Source organism: Bufo bufo, chromosome 2 (assembly GCF_905171765.1).
Source record: "Bufo bufo chromosome 2, aBufBuf1.1, whole genome shotgun sequence".
Classification (NCBI taxonomy): domain Eukaryota; kingdom Metazoa; phylum Chordata; class Amphibia; order Anura; family Bufonidae; genus Bufo; species Bufo bufo.
The window spans coordinates 659,184,838-659,203,421 of NC_053390.1; the positions used below are offsets into that span (position 1 = coordinate 659,184,838).

The 18,584-nt window shown below is 39.8% G+C and overlaps 1 protein-coding gene across 1 annotated transcript in view; it reads right to left on the reverse strand.

The window, feature by feature from the left end:
• Positions 1-18,584, reverse strand: part of DCHS2 (dachsous cadherin-related 2) — a 377,954-nt gene that overhangs the window by 13,236 nt on the left and 346,134 nt on the right. The window contains 3 exon segments of the mRNA XM_040419885.1: positions 2,516-2,654; positions 11,064-11,350; positions 15,674-15,804. Of these exon segments, the coding sequence (XP_040275819.1) occupies positions 2,516-2,654; positions 11,064-11,350; positions 15,674-15,804 (557 nt within the window).

Consider the following 18,584-nt stretch of genomic DNA (forward strand, 5'->3'; position numbering starts at 1 on the left):
ATCTACAATTTTCATAGTCATGAAAATAAAGAAAACTCTTTGAATGAGAAGGTGTGTCCAAACTTTTGGTCTGTACTGTATGCCCTTCGCATATAATGTTTTACAGGGTCAGCTCACCAGTAGGCCCTCACCTACAATGTTTTACAGGGCCAGCTCACCTGAAGGCCTTCGCATATAATGTTCTAGAGGGTCAGCTCACCTGCAGGCCCTTAGCTAATTATACCTAATAGGTAATTTGCACGCATGCTGCCTTGCTTAGATGTGGTAGCCGTAGCTGTTTCTCAGGCTCCCTCTCCGGAATCGAACCATGATTCCCCCATTACCCATGGTCTACATGGTTAGGGCTGAAAATAACATCGAAAGTTGATAGGGCAGACTTCCGAATGGATCGTCGCCGTCACGGGAACGTGCGATCATCCCCAGGTTATCTAGAATCACCAAAGCGGCAGCAGGCCCTCGCCCATAATGTATTAGATGGTCAGATCAGCAGGCCCTTGCTCCAAATGTTTTTGAGGGTCACCAGCAGGCCATCAATCATAATTTTTCAAGGCTGTGTATGATGCCCTCATTTAAGTGTAACAAACGGTGTATTGGAGTCCCGATTCCTTGAAATTTTTGGCAGCCCTTTCACTTAGTGCATAGGCTTTATGAGTGTAGTCCCACTACCTGAACAATTGTACCACAATGTGAATGAGGCCCTCCTTTATGTGATATACATGTTGTATCGGAGTGACTCTTCCTTGTAATTTCTGGCAGCACTGGCACTTATATACAAGTAAATATACAGGATAAAATGTTTACTAACAATTTTTCCTCTAAAATCGATTTTATCTTCGGTTTGTTGTGTATTATTGTCAGTCTGTAAAAGTGGCATACTACTCGGACAACATTGTTCCCAGCAGCGACCTGGGAGTCCAAGATGCATCCAGACATCCTCCCATGCTGTTCCCGAACCATTTAGGTGGTGTTTACGTCATTTTATGACCTTTTTCTATGAACTAGGCACCCTCCCCTCTTCAGAGCAGGGGGTGCCTGGTTTAATGCTCGGGTTCTCCCATTGACTTCCATTATACTCAGGTGCTTGGTAGAGCACCTGATCATCCCGATGTGTTTGGCAGAGCACCCGAGCAATTAGGTGCTCGATCAACACTACTAGTTACCACTACAATTTGTGTTTATCTTTCTTTATAAAAAAAATTAAATTGATGAAGCTTAACTGATAGTTGTTAATTTTTGTAAATCCATTATGCACATTGCAACCTGATTTTATATTTAGGTATCTGTTTAATACTTTGAATTACATTAAAGTGAATGGAAGGAGGAATAAAAATAAAAACAATGTTACAGATTATAGTTGTTGTCCGTTGCATGTTTTTTATCATGTGTTGAGAATGTAAAACAATAGATGAAAAATTATGGGAGACATTTATCATTTGCAGTTGTTTTTGTGTCAGTTAAGTCTGGCTTTGCCTTGTGTGCCTGCGCCAAATTTATGAAATGTTGCAACTTAATATATTTGGCATGAGTGCATTGTGGTTTACACCTATATGTGTGAAAGTACCCCAGGGGGTTGCCTGGCATAGCTTGCAACTATTTTGTGACTTTTGCAAAAGTTGCACATAGTAAATAAGGTATAATCCAGGTCTAATCTCGTTTTTACTTCTTAAACATAGAGCACTTTGAAAAGTGGTGAGGAAAACCAAATGTCACAAAAATTGACCAAATGTCACTGAAAACGGCGCAATTACCATGAATTGCAACTTTTTTAAGCCACAAAACTGCCACATCTGAATTGCTAAATGTCCCGCTACATCTTTGCCTTGAACCGGAAAATATTGGAAAGTATTGCTGTCTAAGGCAAACAATGATAGTAATTAGCAAAACGGTTAATCATGGATGAATTTTTAGATGATTTTGAAATGAATACATAAGGATAGGAGGTCTCTTGGATAACAGGCTTGAGTAAGAGATATTCACTTTCATAACCATACAACTGATTAAATGAGGTTATGTATGTGATTTAGCTTCCTCTGTGTAAGCACATAGGTCTGTGAAAGGTTGAACTTGATAGACACAGTTAGAAAGCCATTTTTAGACTTCTGCATCTATTTATTTAGGTGGAAAGATTGTTCTTGTAGAAAATATGCATAGGTATCCATAGCAAGGACTTTGACTATCCGCTAAAAAAGTAATACCTATACCCATTTTTAGGGGACCTCAGTGGTGGGAGTTATATCCTAGCACTCAAACTCTCACCAATTGATCATCTATGGTGTTATCCTAAGAAAACTCTTTCAAATAATCATATCATCTTCACAGTAAAGCCTTTAATCCAGTAGCGTATCTCTTCAATACAACAAGAAAAAAATACCTTTATATAAACTTGGTCTAAATGCAAATATCAAATCCATCGTGTAAACTAGATCTTTTAAATATGCTTGATAATCTCATGTAGGCTTATATCACTTGCTATAAACACGTTTCGCATACAGTGAATGTGAATGAAGTTACCTACCAATAGTTGGATGGATTGTAAATCCGTTAAGTGGAGAAATAATTCGATAAGAAACAGGGCCATACATCTCAGAGTCTCTATCCGTAGCAGACACTGTTATAATATATGTATCAGGGGCAGTCAGCTCCGGTATTGATGCCTTTAGGAGAAAAAGCAAGAGAAAACAGTCACATAAGTAAAATCAGATTTCACCACTCAAATTGAGAAAGGCCTTATATTTAATAGCTATTCCTGTAATGTTTTTGTTGCTGATCTATGCGTGGAACTAAAAGATGTTATTAACTGTACTTTAGTTCTAATATACCTTGTGATTTATTAAAGCTTTCAGCTGAAGATTTGGATTTAGATGGCGTTTTGTAATGTTTTAGGTGTAATTTTATACTAATAGAAGCAAGGCTTCACACAATATTCCTGTCTATATTGGCTTCTCATGAAACTACTGCTAACATGCCACTGTAAATATACCCAGTGTTCTGCATACTTTCATCACTTTGATTGACTCTCTACTTATTTGTACAATCATTTTTTTTACATTTTTGCATTATGTGTCCTTCAATCTATCTATACTCTCTGTGTATATTGTATATATAAATAATTATACACCAAAGCATTGTCCCCAAGTACTAGCAATAAAGCCCATTGTGTGAAAAAATATAACAGACTCTAGAAATTCTTCCCCCTAATATGCCATCACTCTACTACCTGGGTACCACCACTCTGTCCCCTGGGTATGCCATCACTGTCCCCTGTAAGTCATCATTGTGCCCTGTGTGTCACTGCTGTGCTCCTTGTATGCCAATTGTGCACAAATTACAATGGACGCTAGAAATTATTTATTTATTTTCATTTTTCTTAAAACATTATAATACAAAATGTAGAAGCATTTGCAGTTTGATAATCCTTAAAGGGCAGTAACTGTGGACCTCCCTCTGCATTTTGCATTACAGTTTTAATAAATTTTTTTATGGTTTTATATATTACCCCCCCCCCCCATATATCTATTATATGGACTGTATCCACAAACTCGCCTTCAGATAGTGACCCCCCCCCCCCCCTTCCTCTACTAGTGACTCACTTCATAAAGAAGAAGGTGCAAGGCTAATCATTTCTCACCCATGCCGGGAGAATCCACTACTCAATACTACTATACATACACACTGGCAGACTCCACTACTCAATACACCTCTTCATGTAGTGGAGGAGTACAGGATGAAGAGGGGTAGTGAGTAGTGGAATCCTATCTAAAACTGTGTTTATTGCCCATAGCAACTAATCAAGGCTCGGTTTTCATTTGCTAAACTGATCAAGTAAAATGAAAGCTATGCTGTGATGCTGAGTTGTGAGATATTTTCTTTGCATTATAATAGCACTCCCTGGCATTTAAAGGTGTTCTGCACTTTCATTTAACTGATGATCTATCCAGAGGATAGATCATCAGCTTCTGATCGGCGGGGGTCCGACACCCGGGACCCTCGCCGATCAGTTGTTTGAGAAGGCAGCGGCGCTCCAGCAGCGCCGCGGCCTTCTCACTGTTTACCGCCGGGCCACTGACATCACAACTAGTATCAACTAGCGTGGGCGGGGCTAAGCTCTGTTCAACTACTGAGGTGGTCGCACATGCTCATTTTCATCCTTAAACTGCCATCAGCGACATGTTCTGTAAGAAGCTGTGAAGGGTAAAGAGAGAAAGCTGCAGCAGAAATGATATGTCCTATCAGAAAGGACATGCCTCCTGAGTAATTGCAGCAATGAATGGAGAGCTCTGGATGTACATGGCTGGATCTTTGTAAGAAAGAGACTGTCAGGTCCTATATGATATCTTTTATATATATTATACAGTATATATTTTCATTTTTACACCAATCATGGTATAATCCCTATGACACAGTAAAGGGAATTGTATGTGGAGGCAGGTATTTTCCTCCCAGTGTGTGCTGCTGGACTAATTAGCAGTCAGGTAAGGTCAAACACCGGACTGGATCGCAGGTGCTAGTCCGGGTTTTTGTTAACACCTAGCTGCCTTTAAGAGATAGCTGGGTTCATGCAGAGGGGATCTCTGTATTGGGATCTGAGGCTTGTGCCGGGGTGGACGGCTGAGACCCATGTGAGGGGAAACAGGCCGACTAAAGCCTGCTGATGGACTCTTGTTGGCAGAACAGGCCGCATGATGTGAACTGACACCAATACTGCAAGGTGACTTTTTTGCTTGAAAGTGTTTTTTTGTTCTGTGAACTTTCTAACGCATGAATAAACACTGAAATTTTGGTTCACAAACTGGTTGGTGCCTGTATACTGTGTCCGCTTATCCTGTTTACCAGAGCGAATCCCCACACCCCTTTAAAGGTTTTCATATATATTCACAGCATTTTATTTTTGAGTTGAATATGTTTTATATTGCCTTTGAATACGAATATAAACTTCTTAATTTTAGGCTTTCAGACATTTGGGGATCCCTAAGTATCTTATCATAACTTGGGCTCTTAACATAATGGTAAGGGTTTAGCAAAAGAGACTGTTGGAGTTCAGTTCATCCAAATGGAAGGGGTTTTGTAAAAACACATGCTTAGCAATTCACAGTTTGTACATTATAAAGCTATTGTGGCTTCTCTCTACCATGGCCAAAAGAAACAGTGATTTGAGGCTATTTTATCATTGCTATGCAATCTAAGGAATTTGCAGAATAATAAATGACCCACTTATATTTTGTATAAGTATAAAATGTATGCTTCATGAAATATTTTCATTGCGCTGAAAGACTTCTGTATTCAATGAAATCATCAGAAGAATATATATGTATAAATGTTCTTGTGTGACCTAGTCAAAATATGAGGTCCTTGTGATTCAGCAAATCCGGATTAGTAGCCCAGCAGTGAGACAGCCAGTGAAAACTTGATATGACACACAATTACACAAAGAGTAATGATGGGCATAACATTACAGTCAAAGCAACCTCCAGTGTAACATAAAACACTCTGGTAGTACAAACATTACACTATACATTCAAGTCGAACTGTCTAGAATAACCAAGGACATATGTATACTTTACATGCAGGACGCACACTACTAGTACAGTGGGGCAAAAAAAGTATTTAGTCATCCACCAATTGTGCAAGTTCTCCGACTTAAAAAGATGAGAGAGGCCTGTAATTTTCATCATAGATACACTTCAACTATGAGAGGCAGAATGGGGGGAAAGAATACAGGAAATCACATTGTAGAATTTCTAAAGAATTAATTGGTAAATTCCTCGGTAAAATAAGTATTTGGTCACCTACAAACAAGATTTCTGGCTCTCACAGACCTGTAACGTCTTCTTTAAGAGGCTCCTCTGTCCTCCATTCGTTACCTTTATTAATGGCACCTGTTTGAACTTGTTATCAGTATAAAAGACACCTGTCCACAACCTCAAATAGTCACACTCCAAACTCCACTATGGCCAAGACCAAAGATCTGTCGAAGGACACCAGAAACAAAATTGTAGACCTGCACCAGGCTGGGAAGACTGAATCTGCAATAGGCAAACAGCTTGGTGTGGAAATCAACTGTGGGAGCAATTATTAGAAAATGGAAGACATACAAGACCACTGATAATCTCCCTCGATCTGGGGCTCCACGCAAATCATTCAGCCGGCATCCTGTCACAACGCTGCAAACCGCAGGTCAATTCAGACCTGCGCTTTCTGCAGTTTCTGATCCCCGTGGTCCCTGACCGCGGGGATCAGAAACTTTAGTGTCCCTCAAATATAGATTTTACACCCCCCCTGCACCCCTGCATGATTTTTTTGCCGGCGGGTGGTGCAGGTGCGGGAGGCGGGTGGTGCGGCAGGCGGGATCGCGATCCCCCACCCGCCTCCTCTTGAAAATTCGTTGGCGTTTAGTGGGTATACCAGGGTGTCAGCACATTGCTGACACCCTGGTATAAACGGCTGACATCTGTGCAGATGTTAGCCGTTTAACCCTTTCCATACCGCGGTCCGTACGGACCGCTGTATGGAAAAAGTTAACAGTAAGAGGGAGCTCCCTCTCCCATCGGGGGGCTGCAGTGCCTTTGCAGCCCCCCGATGGAGAGGGAGAGAGCTCCCAGACAGCCCCCCGACAGACTCGTCCTTACCCTTCCCCGTCTGCGAAGTTTTGACCACAACTGAGCAGACGGGGAAGGTTCCCATGGCAACAGGACGTTGTCTCAGGCATCCTACTGTCCATGGTGCTGAACAGATCTGTGCTAAAGGCAGAGATCTGTTCAGACAAAGTGTAAGTAAAATACAGTACAAAACACTATATAGTGTACTGTACTGTATTATACAGACATCAGACCCACTGGATCTTCAAGAACCAAGTGGGTCTGGGTAAAAAAAAAAGTTAAAAAAAGTTTTAAAAAAAGTAAAAATCAAAAAACACATTTATCACTGATTAAAAATGAAAGAAAAATAAAATTCCCTACACATGTTTGGTATCGCCGCGTCCGTAACGACCTGATCTATAAAACGGTCATGTTACTTTCCCCGCACGGTGAACGCGATAAAAAAAAAAAAAACTATTAGGAAATTGAAATTTTGCCCACCTTACTTCCCAAAAAAGGTAATAAAAGTGATCAAAAAAGTCGCATGTACGCCAAAATAGTACCAATCAAACCGTCATCTCATCCCGCAAAAATCATACCCTACCCAAGATAATCGCCCAAAAACTGAAAAAACTATGGCTCTCAGACTATAGAAACACTAAAACATGATTTTTTTTGTTTCAAAAATGAAATCATTGTGTAAAACTTACATAAATTAAAAAAGTATACATATTAGGTATCGCCGCGTCCGTATCGACCGGCTGTATAAAAATATCACATGACCTAACCCGTCAGATGACCACCGTAAAAAAATAAAAATAAAAACGGTGTAAAAAAAGCAATTTTTTGTCATCTTACGTCACAAAAAGTGTAATAGCAAGCGATCAAAAAGTCATATGCACCCCAAAATAGTGCCAATCAAACTGTCATCTCATTGAGACCCTACTTAAGATAATCGCCCAAAAACTGAAAAAACTATGGCTCTTAGACTATGGAGACACTAAAACATTTTTTTTGTTTTAAAAATGAAATCATTGTGTAAAACTTACATAAATAAAAAAAATTGTATACATATTAGGTATCGCCGCATCCGTGACAACCTGCTCTATAAAATTACCACATGATCTAACCTGTCAGATGAATGTTGTAAATAACAAAAAAAAACGTGCCAAAAAATCTATTTCTTGTTACCTTGCCGCACAAAAAAAGTGTAATATAGAGCAACCAAAAATCATATGTACCCTAAACTAGTACCAACAAAACTGCCACCCTATCCCGTAGTTTCTAAAATGGGGTCACTTTTTTTGAGTTTCTACTCTGGGGGTGCATCAGGGGGGCTTCAAATGGGACATGGTGTCAAAAAAAACAGTCCAGCAAAATCTGCCTTCCAAAAACCGTATGGCATTCCTTTCCTTCTGCACCCTGCCGCGTGCCCGTACAGCGGTTTACGACCACATATGGGGAGTTTCTGTAAACTACAGAATCAGGGCCATAAATAATGAGTTTTGTTTGGCTGTTAACCCTTGCTTTGTAATTGGAAAAAAAATATTGAAAAGGTAAAACCTGCCAAAAAAGTGAAATTTTGAAATTGTATCTCTATTTTCCATTAAATCTTGTGCAACACCTAAAGGGTTAACAAAGTTTGTAAAATCAGTTTTGAATACCTTGAGGGGTGTAGTTTCTTAGATGGGGTCACTTTTATGGAGTTTCTACTCTAGGGGTGCATCAGGGGGGCTTCCAAAAACCATCTGGCTTCCAAAAACCATACGGCGCACCTTTCCCTCTACGCCCTACTGTGTGCCCGTACAGTAGTTTACGGCCACATATGGGGTGTTTCTGTAAACGGCAGAGTCAGGGCAATAAATATACAGTCTTGTTTGGCTGTTAACCCTTGCTTTGTTAGTGGAAAAAATGGGTTAAAATGGAAAATCAGGCAAAAAAAATGAAATTCTCAAATTTCATCCCCATTTGCCAATAACTCTTGTGCAACACCTAAAGGGTTAACGAAGATTGTAAAATCAGTTTTGAATACCTTGAGGGGTGTAGTTTATTGAATGGGGTCATTTTTTGGCGGTGTCTATTATGTAAGCCTCGCAAAGTGACTTCAGACCTGTAGTGTTCCCTAAAAATTGGGTTTTTGTAAATCTCTGAAAAATTTCAAGATTTGCTTCTAAACTTCTAAGCCTTGTAACATCCCCGAAAAATTAAATATCATTCCCAAAATGCTACAAACATGAAGTAGACATATGGGGAATGTAAAGTCATCACAATTTTTGGGGGTATTACTATGTATTACAGAAGTAGAGAAACTGAAACTTTGAAATTTGCTAATTTTTCAAAATTTTTGGTAAATATGGTATTTTTTTATGTTAAAAAATTTACTTTTTTGACCCAATTTTAGCAGTGTCATGAAGTACAATATGTGACGAAAAAACAATCTCAGAACGGCCTGGGTAAGTCAAAGCGTTTTAAAGTTATCAGCACTTAAAGTGACACTGGTCAGATTTGCAAAAAATGGCCAAGTCCTTAAGGTGAAATACGGCTGAGTCCTTAAGGGGTTAAGCCAGTACATGTCCGGGCCGTCTGAAGTTTGCTAGAGAGCATTTGGATGATCCAGAAGAGGATTGGGAGAATGTCATAAGGTCAGATGAAACCAAAGTAGAACTTTTTGGTAAAAACTCAACTCGTCGTGTTTAGAGGAGAAAGAATGCTGAGTTGCATCCAAAGAACACCATACCTACTGTGAAGCATGGGGGTGGAAACATCATGCCTTGGGGCTGTTTTTCTGCAAAGGGACCAGGACGACTGAATTCGCGTAAAGGAAAGAATGAATGGGGCCATGTATCGTGAGATTTTGAGTGAAAACCTCCGTCCATCAGCACGGGCATTGAAGATGAAAGCGGCTGGGTCTTTCAGCATGACAATGATCCCAAACATACCGCCCAGGCAACGAAGGAGTGGCTTTGTGAGAAGCATTTCAAGGTCCTGGAGTGGCCTAGCCAGTCACCAGATCTCAACCCCATAGAAAACCTTTGGAGGGAGTTGAAAGTCCATGTTGCCCAGCGACAGCCCCAAAACATCACTACTCTAGAAGAGATCTGCATGGAGGAATGGGCCAAAATACCAGAAACAGTGTGTGAAAACCTTGTGAAGACTTACAGAAAATGTTTGACCTCTGTCATTGCCAACAAAGGGTATATAACAAAGTATTGAGATGAACTTTTGTTATTGACCAGATACTTATTTTCCACCATAATTTGCAAATAAATTATTTAAAAAATCGGACAATGTGATTTTCTGGATTTTTTTTTCTCATTATGTCTCTCATAGTTGAAGTATACCTATGATGAAAATTACAGGCCTCTCATCTTTTTAAGTGGGAGAACTTGCACAATTGGTGGCTGACTAAATACTTTTTTGCCCCACTGTATATCTTATTCAGTCTCTGAAACAACATGGATGAGTATAACTGCAACTTTCCCAAAGCAGACAGTAAATTATTATAATGCAGTAACATTGTTCATTACAGGACTGTTATGCTTACAGGATCATTAGTGAAGTTTAAAAAATTTTTTTTTACTGACAGATAAGCTTTATCTTAGCTTTTCATCCTATTACATATAACCTAACTGAAAAGTCATATGACAAATATTACCTATGTCTTTAAAGGCTATGGCTATACTGTGCAATAAAAAAAAAACATATTTGCAATTAGTTCCATTTTAGTGTTAAACCCATCAGACACACGTTCTAATGGCTGTAGCCCCTCAAACTGCTTTTCTGAGCACAAATCTAAGCCTTTACTGCCAAATAAAATAACTTTAAATAAAAGGGATATCAGGCATTTAAAACATCTTATTAAAGCATCACTCAGAAGAGCAGAGAGAAGGACTACAGGAAGAACCTGCAGAGAGCTTGTCTGATGGGTTTCACACAGAACAGAAGTGAGCAGCCTGCAGTGTATGAGAATACATGCAGGCTTCAGAAGAAAAGTGGAACAACTTTTTATTGTAAAACACAAATCCACAAAGAAATGGCAAATGTCCCAAAGGTATCCAAAGCCTTCAAATGCAAATAATTGGGCGAAGTTATGTGTAATACATGGTTCTGATAGATATCATAGATTTGTAGTAATACTGGTTTCAGTTATGATTAATTGGGTTATTAAAGTTTATCCCATACCATATGTTTTTAGGCTTGTAGGAAAGGAAAGTACATGATGGAGATACATTTTGGGCACATGCTTGGATTCAGTTTAAAATGTGACCACATGACTGGGTTCTGGCTACAAGACATGCACTGTTTTTTGGCTGTCACATTTTCCATACCAAGAGTTTGTCAGTGTAACACTCTCATGAACTCAAGCTATATATAAGACTCACTTGTTACAAATATTAGATACTGAACATGATACACCTTCCATTTGATTACATCATATGCTGTCTCCTAACTTTTCACAGGAGCCCTGGAAAAGATTTCTCCACTTACCTTGTACGAATCTTTAGTAAATAATGGAGGATTATCATTAATATCTAGAATAACAATGATGAGTTCTGCTTCAGCCAGATGCATCCAATCTGAGGCCTGAACCCTCAAATTATATTGCGATGTTTCTTCATAGTCCAAGTCACCAATGAGGGTTACAACTCCTGAGTATTTGTCAATAGCAAACTTCATTTCAGGATTTCCATCTTCAGTAAAACTATACGATACATTTGGCTTCAGGTCCACATCGTTTGCTGATATGCAAGCTACATTGAAGCCAGGGGCAGCATCTGAAATGTGCAATAAAATGTACCATTACCTATGACAACTGAAAGCAACTTTGGAAATTTATAGAATTTTTTTTTATTACTACATTATAATTATTTTGGGCTATAAAAAAAACATATTTTTTTTTCAATATTTAACAGGTTTTCTTCTTCATTTTCGAGTTTCAGTGCATCTGCAGGCTTTGTGCCTCACACTTAATCTATCAGGGATCTGCACTTTCAGCTGGATCAGTAGCCTTATCTCTGAACTCCTGACAGCTCAGGTATCCATAGCCCTTAGGGATATAACCTACTTAAAGCTTATCTCCAGGTTGCTCCTTACTGAAACTCATTTAACTCAGTGTACCTGGGGCAGATAATCTTCCTTTTTTCACATTTGGTTTGGTGCTTGGGTCTTATAATTCTATCCTTACTGTAATGCAATCTGTTCTGCATGTCCTGAAGTTATGATGAGCTTGTGCTTAGACACATCATCCCATCTTACACACTCAGCATCCTGAGATACTGATAAAACAGAAGTTTATGTTATAGACTACCTTTGACTCCTAATAGGTATGCAATTAATATACTGTCACTGATCAAAGATGGTAATCACTGAGTGTCAATGGTACAGACACACTTGTTAGACCAAAACTTGACAACTGCTTTAAGATAAACCTGTCAGCTCCGCTGACATGCCTGTTTAGTAAATACCTACAGTAAGGCCCATAAATAATGTGCTTTAACTGCCGACTGTCAGCTTTAATTTGAGGCAATTTACATCCAAATCAGGTGAACGGTGTAGGAATTACAACAGTTTGCATATGTGCCTCCCACTTGTTAAGGAACCAAAAGTAATGGGACAGAATAATAATCATAAATCAAACTTTCACTTTTTAATACTTGGTTGAAAATCCTTTGCAGTCAATTACAGCCTGAAATCTGGAACGCATAGACATCACCAGACTCTGGGTGATGCTCTGCCAGGCCTCTACTGCAACTGTCTTCAGTTCCTGATTGTTCTTGGGGCATTTTCCCTTCAGTTTTGTCTTCAGCAAGTGAAATGCATGCTCAATCAGATACAGGTCAGGTGATTGACTTGGCCATTGCATAACATTCCACTTCTTTCCCTTAAAAAACTGTTTGGTTGCTTTTGCAGTATGCTTTGGGTCATTGTCCATCTGCACTGTGAAGCACCGTCTAATGAGTTCTGAAGCATTTGGCTGAATCTGAGCAGATAATATTGACCGAAACACTTCAGAATTCATCCTGCTGCTTTTGTCAGCAGTCACATCATCAATAAATACAAGAGAACCAGTTCCATTGACAGCCATACATGCCCACGTGATGACACTACCACCACCATGCTTCACTGATGAGGTGGTATGATTAGGATCATGAGCAGTTCCTTTCCTTCTCCATACTCTTCTCTTCCCATCACTCTGGTACAAGTTGATCTTGGTCTCATCTGTCCATAGGATGTTGTTCCAGAACTGTGAAGGCTTTTTTAGATGTCGTTTGGCAAACTCTGATCTGGCCTTCCTGTTTTTGAGGCTCACCAATGATTTACATCTTGTGGTGAACCCTCTGTATTCACTCTGGTGAAGTCTTCTCTTGATTGTTGACTTTGACACACATACACCTACCTCCTGGAGAGTGTTCTTGATCTGGCCAACTGTTGTGAAGGGTGTTTTCTTCACTAGGGAAAGAATTCTTTGGTCATCCACCATAGTTGTTTTCTGTGGTCTTCCGGGTTTTTTGGTGTTGCTGAGCTCACCGGTGCGTTCCTACTTTTCAAGAATGTTCCAAACATAACCACGCCTAATGTTTTTTCTATTTCTCTGATGGGTTTGTTTTGTTTTTTCAGCCTAATGATGGCTTGCTTCACTGATAGTGACAGCTCTTTGGATCGCATCTTGAGAGTTGACAGCAACAGATTCCAAATGCAAATAGCACACTTGAAATGAACCCTGGACCTTTTATCTGCTCATTGTAATTGGGATAATGAGGGAATAACACACACCTGGCCATGGAACGTCTGAGAAGCCAATTGTCCCAATACTTTTGGTTCCTTAACAAGTGGGAGGCACATATGCAAACTGTTGTAATTCCTACACCGTTCACCCGATTTGGATGTAAATACCTTCAAATTAAAGCTGACAGTCTGCAGTTAAAGCACTTCTTGATCCTTTCATTTCAAATCCATTGTGGTGGTGTATACAGCCAAAAATGTTACAATTGTGTCGATGTCCCAATATTTATGGACCTAAATGTATATTACATAAAACACTTGAGCCTATTTTCTTAGAAATAACTTGTGTTATTACTTAGTTATTTCTCCTGGAATATGAATAACACATGGAAAGAGAAGAGAGGCAGGCAAATGTGTACTGGCCCATCATTTCTTGGCAAACCTACAATATCCTCATACAGTACATACACTCATCAACGTTGAAATTGCAACAGCAAGAAGGACAAGCCAAAATGGTTTGCAAATCAAGGAAGTAGTAGGTGTCGCTAAAATCTGCAAATTATCAAATTTTCAAGCACCTAGCTCCAATCTGTGGCATGTGGGAGGGGCTTAAAAGCCAGATTGAAACAAAGTTTTAGCCACATAGAGCCTCAAAAATCAAGTCACATCTGATTGTGCAATGCCTCCTGTTCATCAATGTGCCAGTTATTGCCAATTGTTGCAAACTGAGACAGACAGAATCCTTGAACTGAGACCTTGGTTTATCACTCCAGCAGATTGCTATGTGCCTAGGCCGAGATATCAATACTGTTCACTGTTGCATGTCCCAGCAGTTGGGAGAACAATGATAAACTGGAATGACAGCAAAAGGTGCACAGAGGTGAACCTTTGCACAGATGGATCATCCGATTAAAAGAATGGTGTACAGTGATCCATTCTGTACTACAAGTGAAATTGGACGTCACATCTTAAGCCCAGGGTGACAAACAGTGTCTACGCAAACCATCAGAAGGTGTTTAGACAACATTAGCTACATGCCAGACATTCAGCTACAGGCATTCCAGCAAGATGGAAATAGAGGATGGAATGGAGGTCTATCCTCTTCAGCGTTGAGTCCAGGTTTTATCTCAGACATAATGATATCTGGAAATTGGTCTTTAAATCACATGGGCAATGTCATGAAGTGGCCTTCACAACCATGAAGAAAACAAAATAAAATGGAATTTAAAAAAATAAAAAAAAAGTTGCCTTCACAAGGGAATCCTACTCCTGGAATTATGGTGCGGGGTACACTAACAGCTCAGCATTACATTGATTATTTTGTGTAACTAGTGCTCCTGGAACTGTTTGTCAAAAGTACAACACCAGGCTGGAAGTGCACATCCTGCATGGACTTAACATGCCACTATGGCCTGCAGTGTCTCCAGACTTGTCTCTCATCGAGCATATCTGGGACGCCATTGGTTGGCAATTCTAAACGAAGGTACCAGCAACAGATCTTGATGAGTTGCATGTCCAAGTGCATTCAGAGTGGTAGAATATTTCTCAGACAACCATTAATAACCTCATAGATAGCATGCCAAGATGTTTAAGTGCATGTATTTCAGCATGTGGTGCCCATACTCAATACTGAATAAATTGAGATACTTTAAATGTTTTGTATGCATTCTTTTATCATTTTCACATTGTTAACATGTCTATCAATCTTGTGATTTTTATAATTCCCCGACTTTTCCTTCTTAGTGTTGTAATTTCAATGTAAAAGAGTGCATATAAATCTATAAACATAGAGAACAATCCTAAAATAACAACTTGATGTACTGTATACGCACAGATGAAAAATCCATTAAAATCAGCCATTAAAAAGAATAAACTTGACAGTACAGGATACAGAAAATGATGTAATAATTACAATATCAGAGATAAATGCTGTTACGGCTGGGTACACAAAAGTGCATGTGCCTAATCCACAGGAATGGTACACTACCCACCAAACACCATGAGGGTATTCAGCATCCCAGTGTGCCTTTTGCACAGGATTTGTCAGGGGGTGCTAGATCTCATTTCATTCTGATGTGTTTTCTACAAATTGATACCCGTTAAAAAATAGCACTATAAAAATGGGAAAGTGTTACAGTATATGTAATAATGGCACATTAATAAGACCAATGTCCAGATTACTATGCATTTTGAAAAGAAATATGAATAGGGTTTATTCTATTACAAATAATAATATTAATAACAATGTAGCATTAGAATAATTCTTACTAATACAACTGTCTGCAGTCATAAAAGTGGTGTTTTCATAATGCTTTGCATTGTTTCATGAGATTGCAAAGCTTGTAAAGGACTGCATCATTTTTCTGGTGACATACCTTCAGGAATGAATGCGGTCTCCAGCGGAGGTATTGTAGGGGCATTGTCATTGATGTCAATAACTAGTACTGTTACGATGCTCGTTGCAGAAAGACTTGGAAATCCCCTATCAGCAGCTTGGAGGACCAGCCTGTAAATCAAATCAGTGGAAGCTATAACACATCATGATATTCTCAATAAATACTCGGCAGATTGCAAACTATCGATATTGCAAGACTGATGCAGCCCATGTGTCACTGTGATTGAATCTGACCCATTTATGACGTGTTCTGAATGTAAGCATTCAACAAGTTCAGCACTCCGTACACAGATCTTTTAGAACTGTGCATATTTACATGGTACACTAGTCTTGATAAATCTCTTCAAACCAATGCAGTGGTCTCATGAGAAGATCTTACATGGAGAGTTAAGCTGTGAGGTCAGATAACTATTTGTCACACTATCAGTAAAACCACGAGCCAAAAACAACATACACTGACAGTGATAATTGCAAAGTCAGAAAGCAAGTGCTGTTCATGGCAGACAGATTATGAAGGGAATTTATATGGATATTTACAGTAATTTAACTTGGTAGACATTCAAGAATGACAATGGAGTATATACAATATCTCACAAAATTGAGTACACCCCTCACATTTTTGTAAATATCTCATTATACCTTTTCATGGGACGACGATATGACACTTTGATACAATGTACAGTAGTCAGTGTGCAGCTTATATAACAGTGTAAATTTGGTGTGCCCTAAAAATAACTCAACACACAGCCATTAATGACTAAACCACTGACACCAAAAGTGAGTACACCCCTAAGTGAAAGTGGCCAAATTGTGCCCAATTAGGCATTTTCCCTCCCCGGTGTCATGTGACTCGCTAGTGTGACAATGTCTCAGGCTTTAGCATGAGCTGGCAGGCAAACTCAACTTTGCTTTTATCTCTTTCTCTCTGCTGTACTGATAGGCTAGCTTTATACTGCACTCCAATCTTTAGTCTGACTTAGTTTCAGCCAAGGAATAGGTTGGTTTCCTGTCATCTCCAACATGGAGTCTGAACCGGCCCAAACTAGAACTGCCACCCCTCCTTCTGGTAGCAAGCAGAACTGGCCCACTTCTTCCCAAAGGGGGGAGAATGGAAGGGTGAGTTCCATTCTGTCTAAGATAGCTCTGCCAGAAACGCTGCCACCTGCTGGTGAACCAGGCATGTTACATGTACATATTACATATACAGTTGCATAACAATATTATGCACATTGTGGTGAACCTGGAACAGAATTACACAGATGACATTTATATTACACCATTAAAGACAGTATCAGGGTGCAGGAGTGGTAACACCACTCTGGGGTGTTACAGGAGTGTCATGGTTGGGGGTGCATGAGTGTTGCCGGCTGTGGGGACCTACAGTTCATTGAGGGAACATGTACTGTGACATATTGAAGCAGAGCCTGATTCCCTCCCTTCGGAAACTGGGCCTCAGGGCAGTATTCCAACATGATAACGACCCCAAACACACCTCCAAGACGACCACTGCCTTGCTAAAGAGTCTGAGGGTAAAGGTGCTGGACTTGCCAAGCATGTCTCCAGACCTTAACCCTATTGAGCGTCTGTGGGGCATCCTCAAATGGAAGGTGGAGGAGCATAAGAGGTGGAAGAGGATTCCAGTGGCAACCTGTGAAGCTCTAGTGAACCCCATGCCCAAGAGAGTTAAGGCAGTGCTGGAAAATAATGGTGGCCACACAACATATTGACATTTTGGGCACAATTTGGCCATGTATACATTTATACTTAGGGATGTACGCGCTTTAGTTGCCAGCGTTTTAGACATCAATGGCTGTGTGTTGAGTTATTTTTAGGGCACACCAAATTTACACTGTTATACAAGCTGCACACTGACTACTGTACATTGTATCAAAGTGTCATATCATCGTCCCATCAAAAGGTATAATGAGATATTTACAAAAAGTGAGATATTGTATATATTGTCGTTCTTGAATGTCTACCAAGTTAAATTACTGTAAATATCCATATAAATTCCCTTTATAATCTGTCTGCCATGAACAGCACTTGCTTTCTGACTTTGCAATTATCACTGTCAGTGTATGTTGTCTTTGGCTTGTGGTTTTGCTGATAGTGTGACAAATAGTTATCTGACCTCACAGCTCAACTCTCCATGTTAGATAGTGACGCCTGTCATCTGCATATCATACTGACTGACAGTATTATTTCACTACCCCAGCAGACTCCCTATGCGTGTTACTGCAAGGCACAGTGTTCTACACCCATATAAAGGCTCTGTGCAGCCCAGAAATAGCTGTTTTTTATCGCGATTCATTGCGAATATATTCGGATAGAAGCAATTTTTTTTTGATAATTCGGCGAACTGGCCGAATCAAATTTTTGGGAAATTCGCTCATCTCTAGTCCACATGTATGTTATTGGTGTCCTTAAGGGTCCATTCACACGACCGCAATTTAGTTCCGCATTTTGTGGAATGGAATTGCGGAACCATTTCTATGGGGCAGCACGATGTGCTGCCCGGATACGGAATTGCAGACCCGCACTTCCGGGTCAGCAATCCCGTTCCCGAAAAAAATAGAGCATGTCCTATTCTTGTCCACAATAGCGGACAAGAATAGGCATATTCTATTAGTGCCGGCAATGTGCGGTCCGCAAAATTCGGAATGCACATTGACGCTGTCCGTGTTTTGTGGATCCGCAAAACACACATGGATGTGTGAATGGACCCTTAAGGTGCTTGGTAAAGTAACAGCTATTCTCGCCAGTTATATCATTGACCAAAATGTACTCTGTGCAGGCAGCATGTTTTATCATTTTTGACAGCACATTCTCCACAATATCATTTCATGCATTACTGTCTTGATTATATGGAACACATGGAATTATTTCTGTCT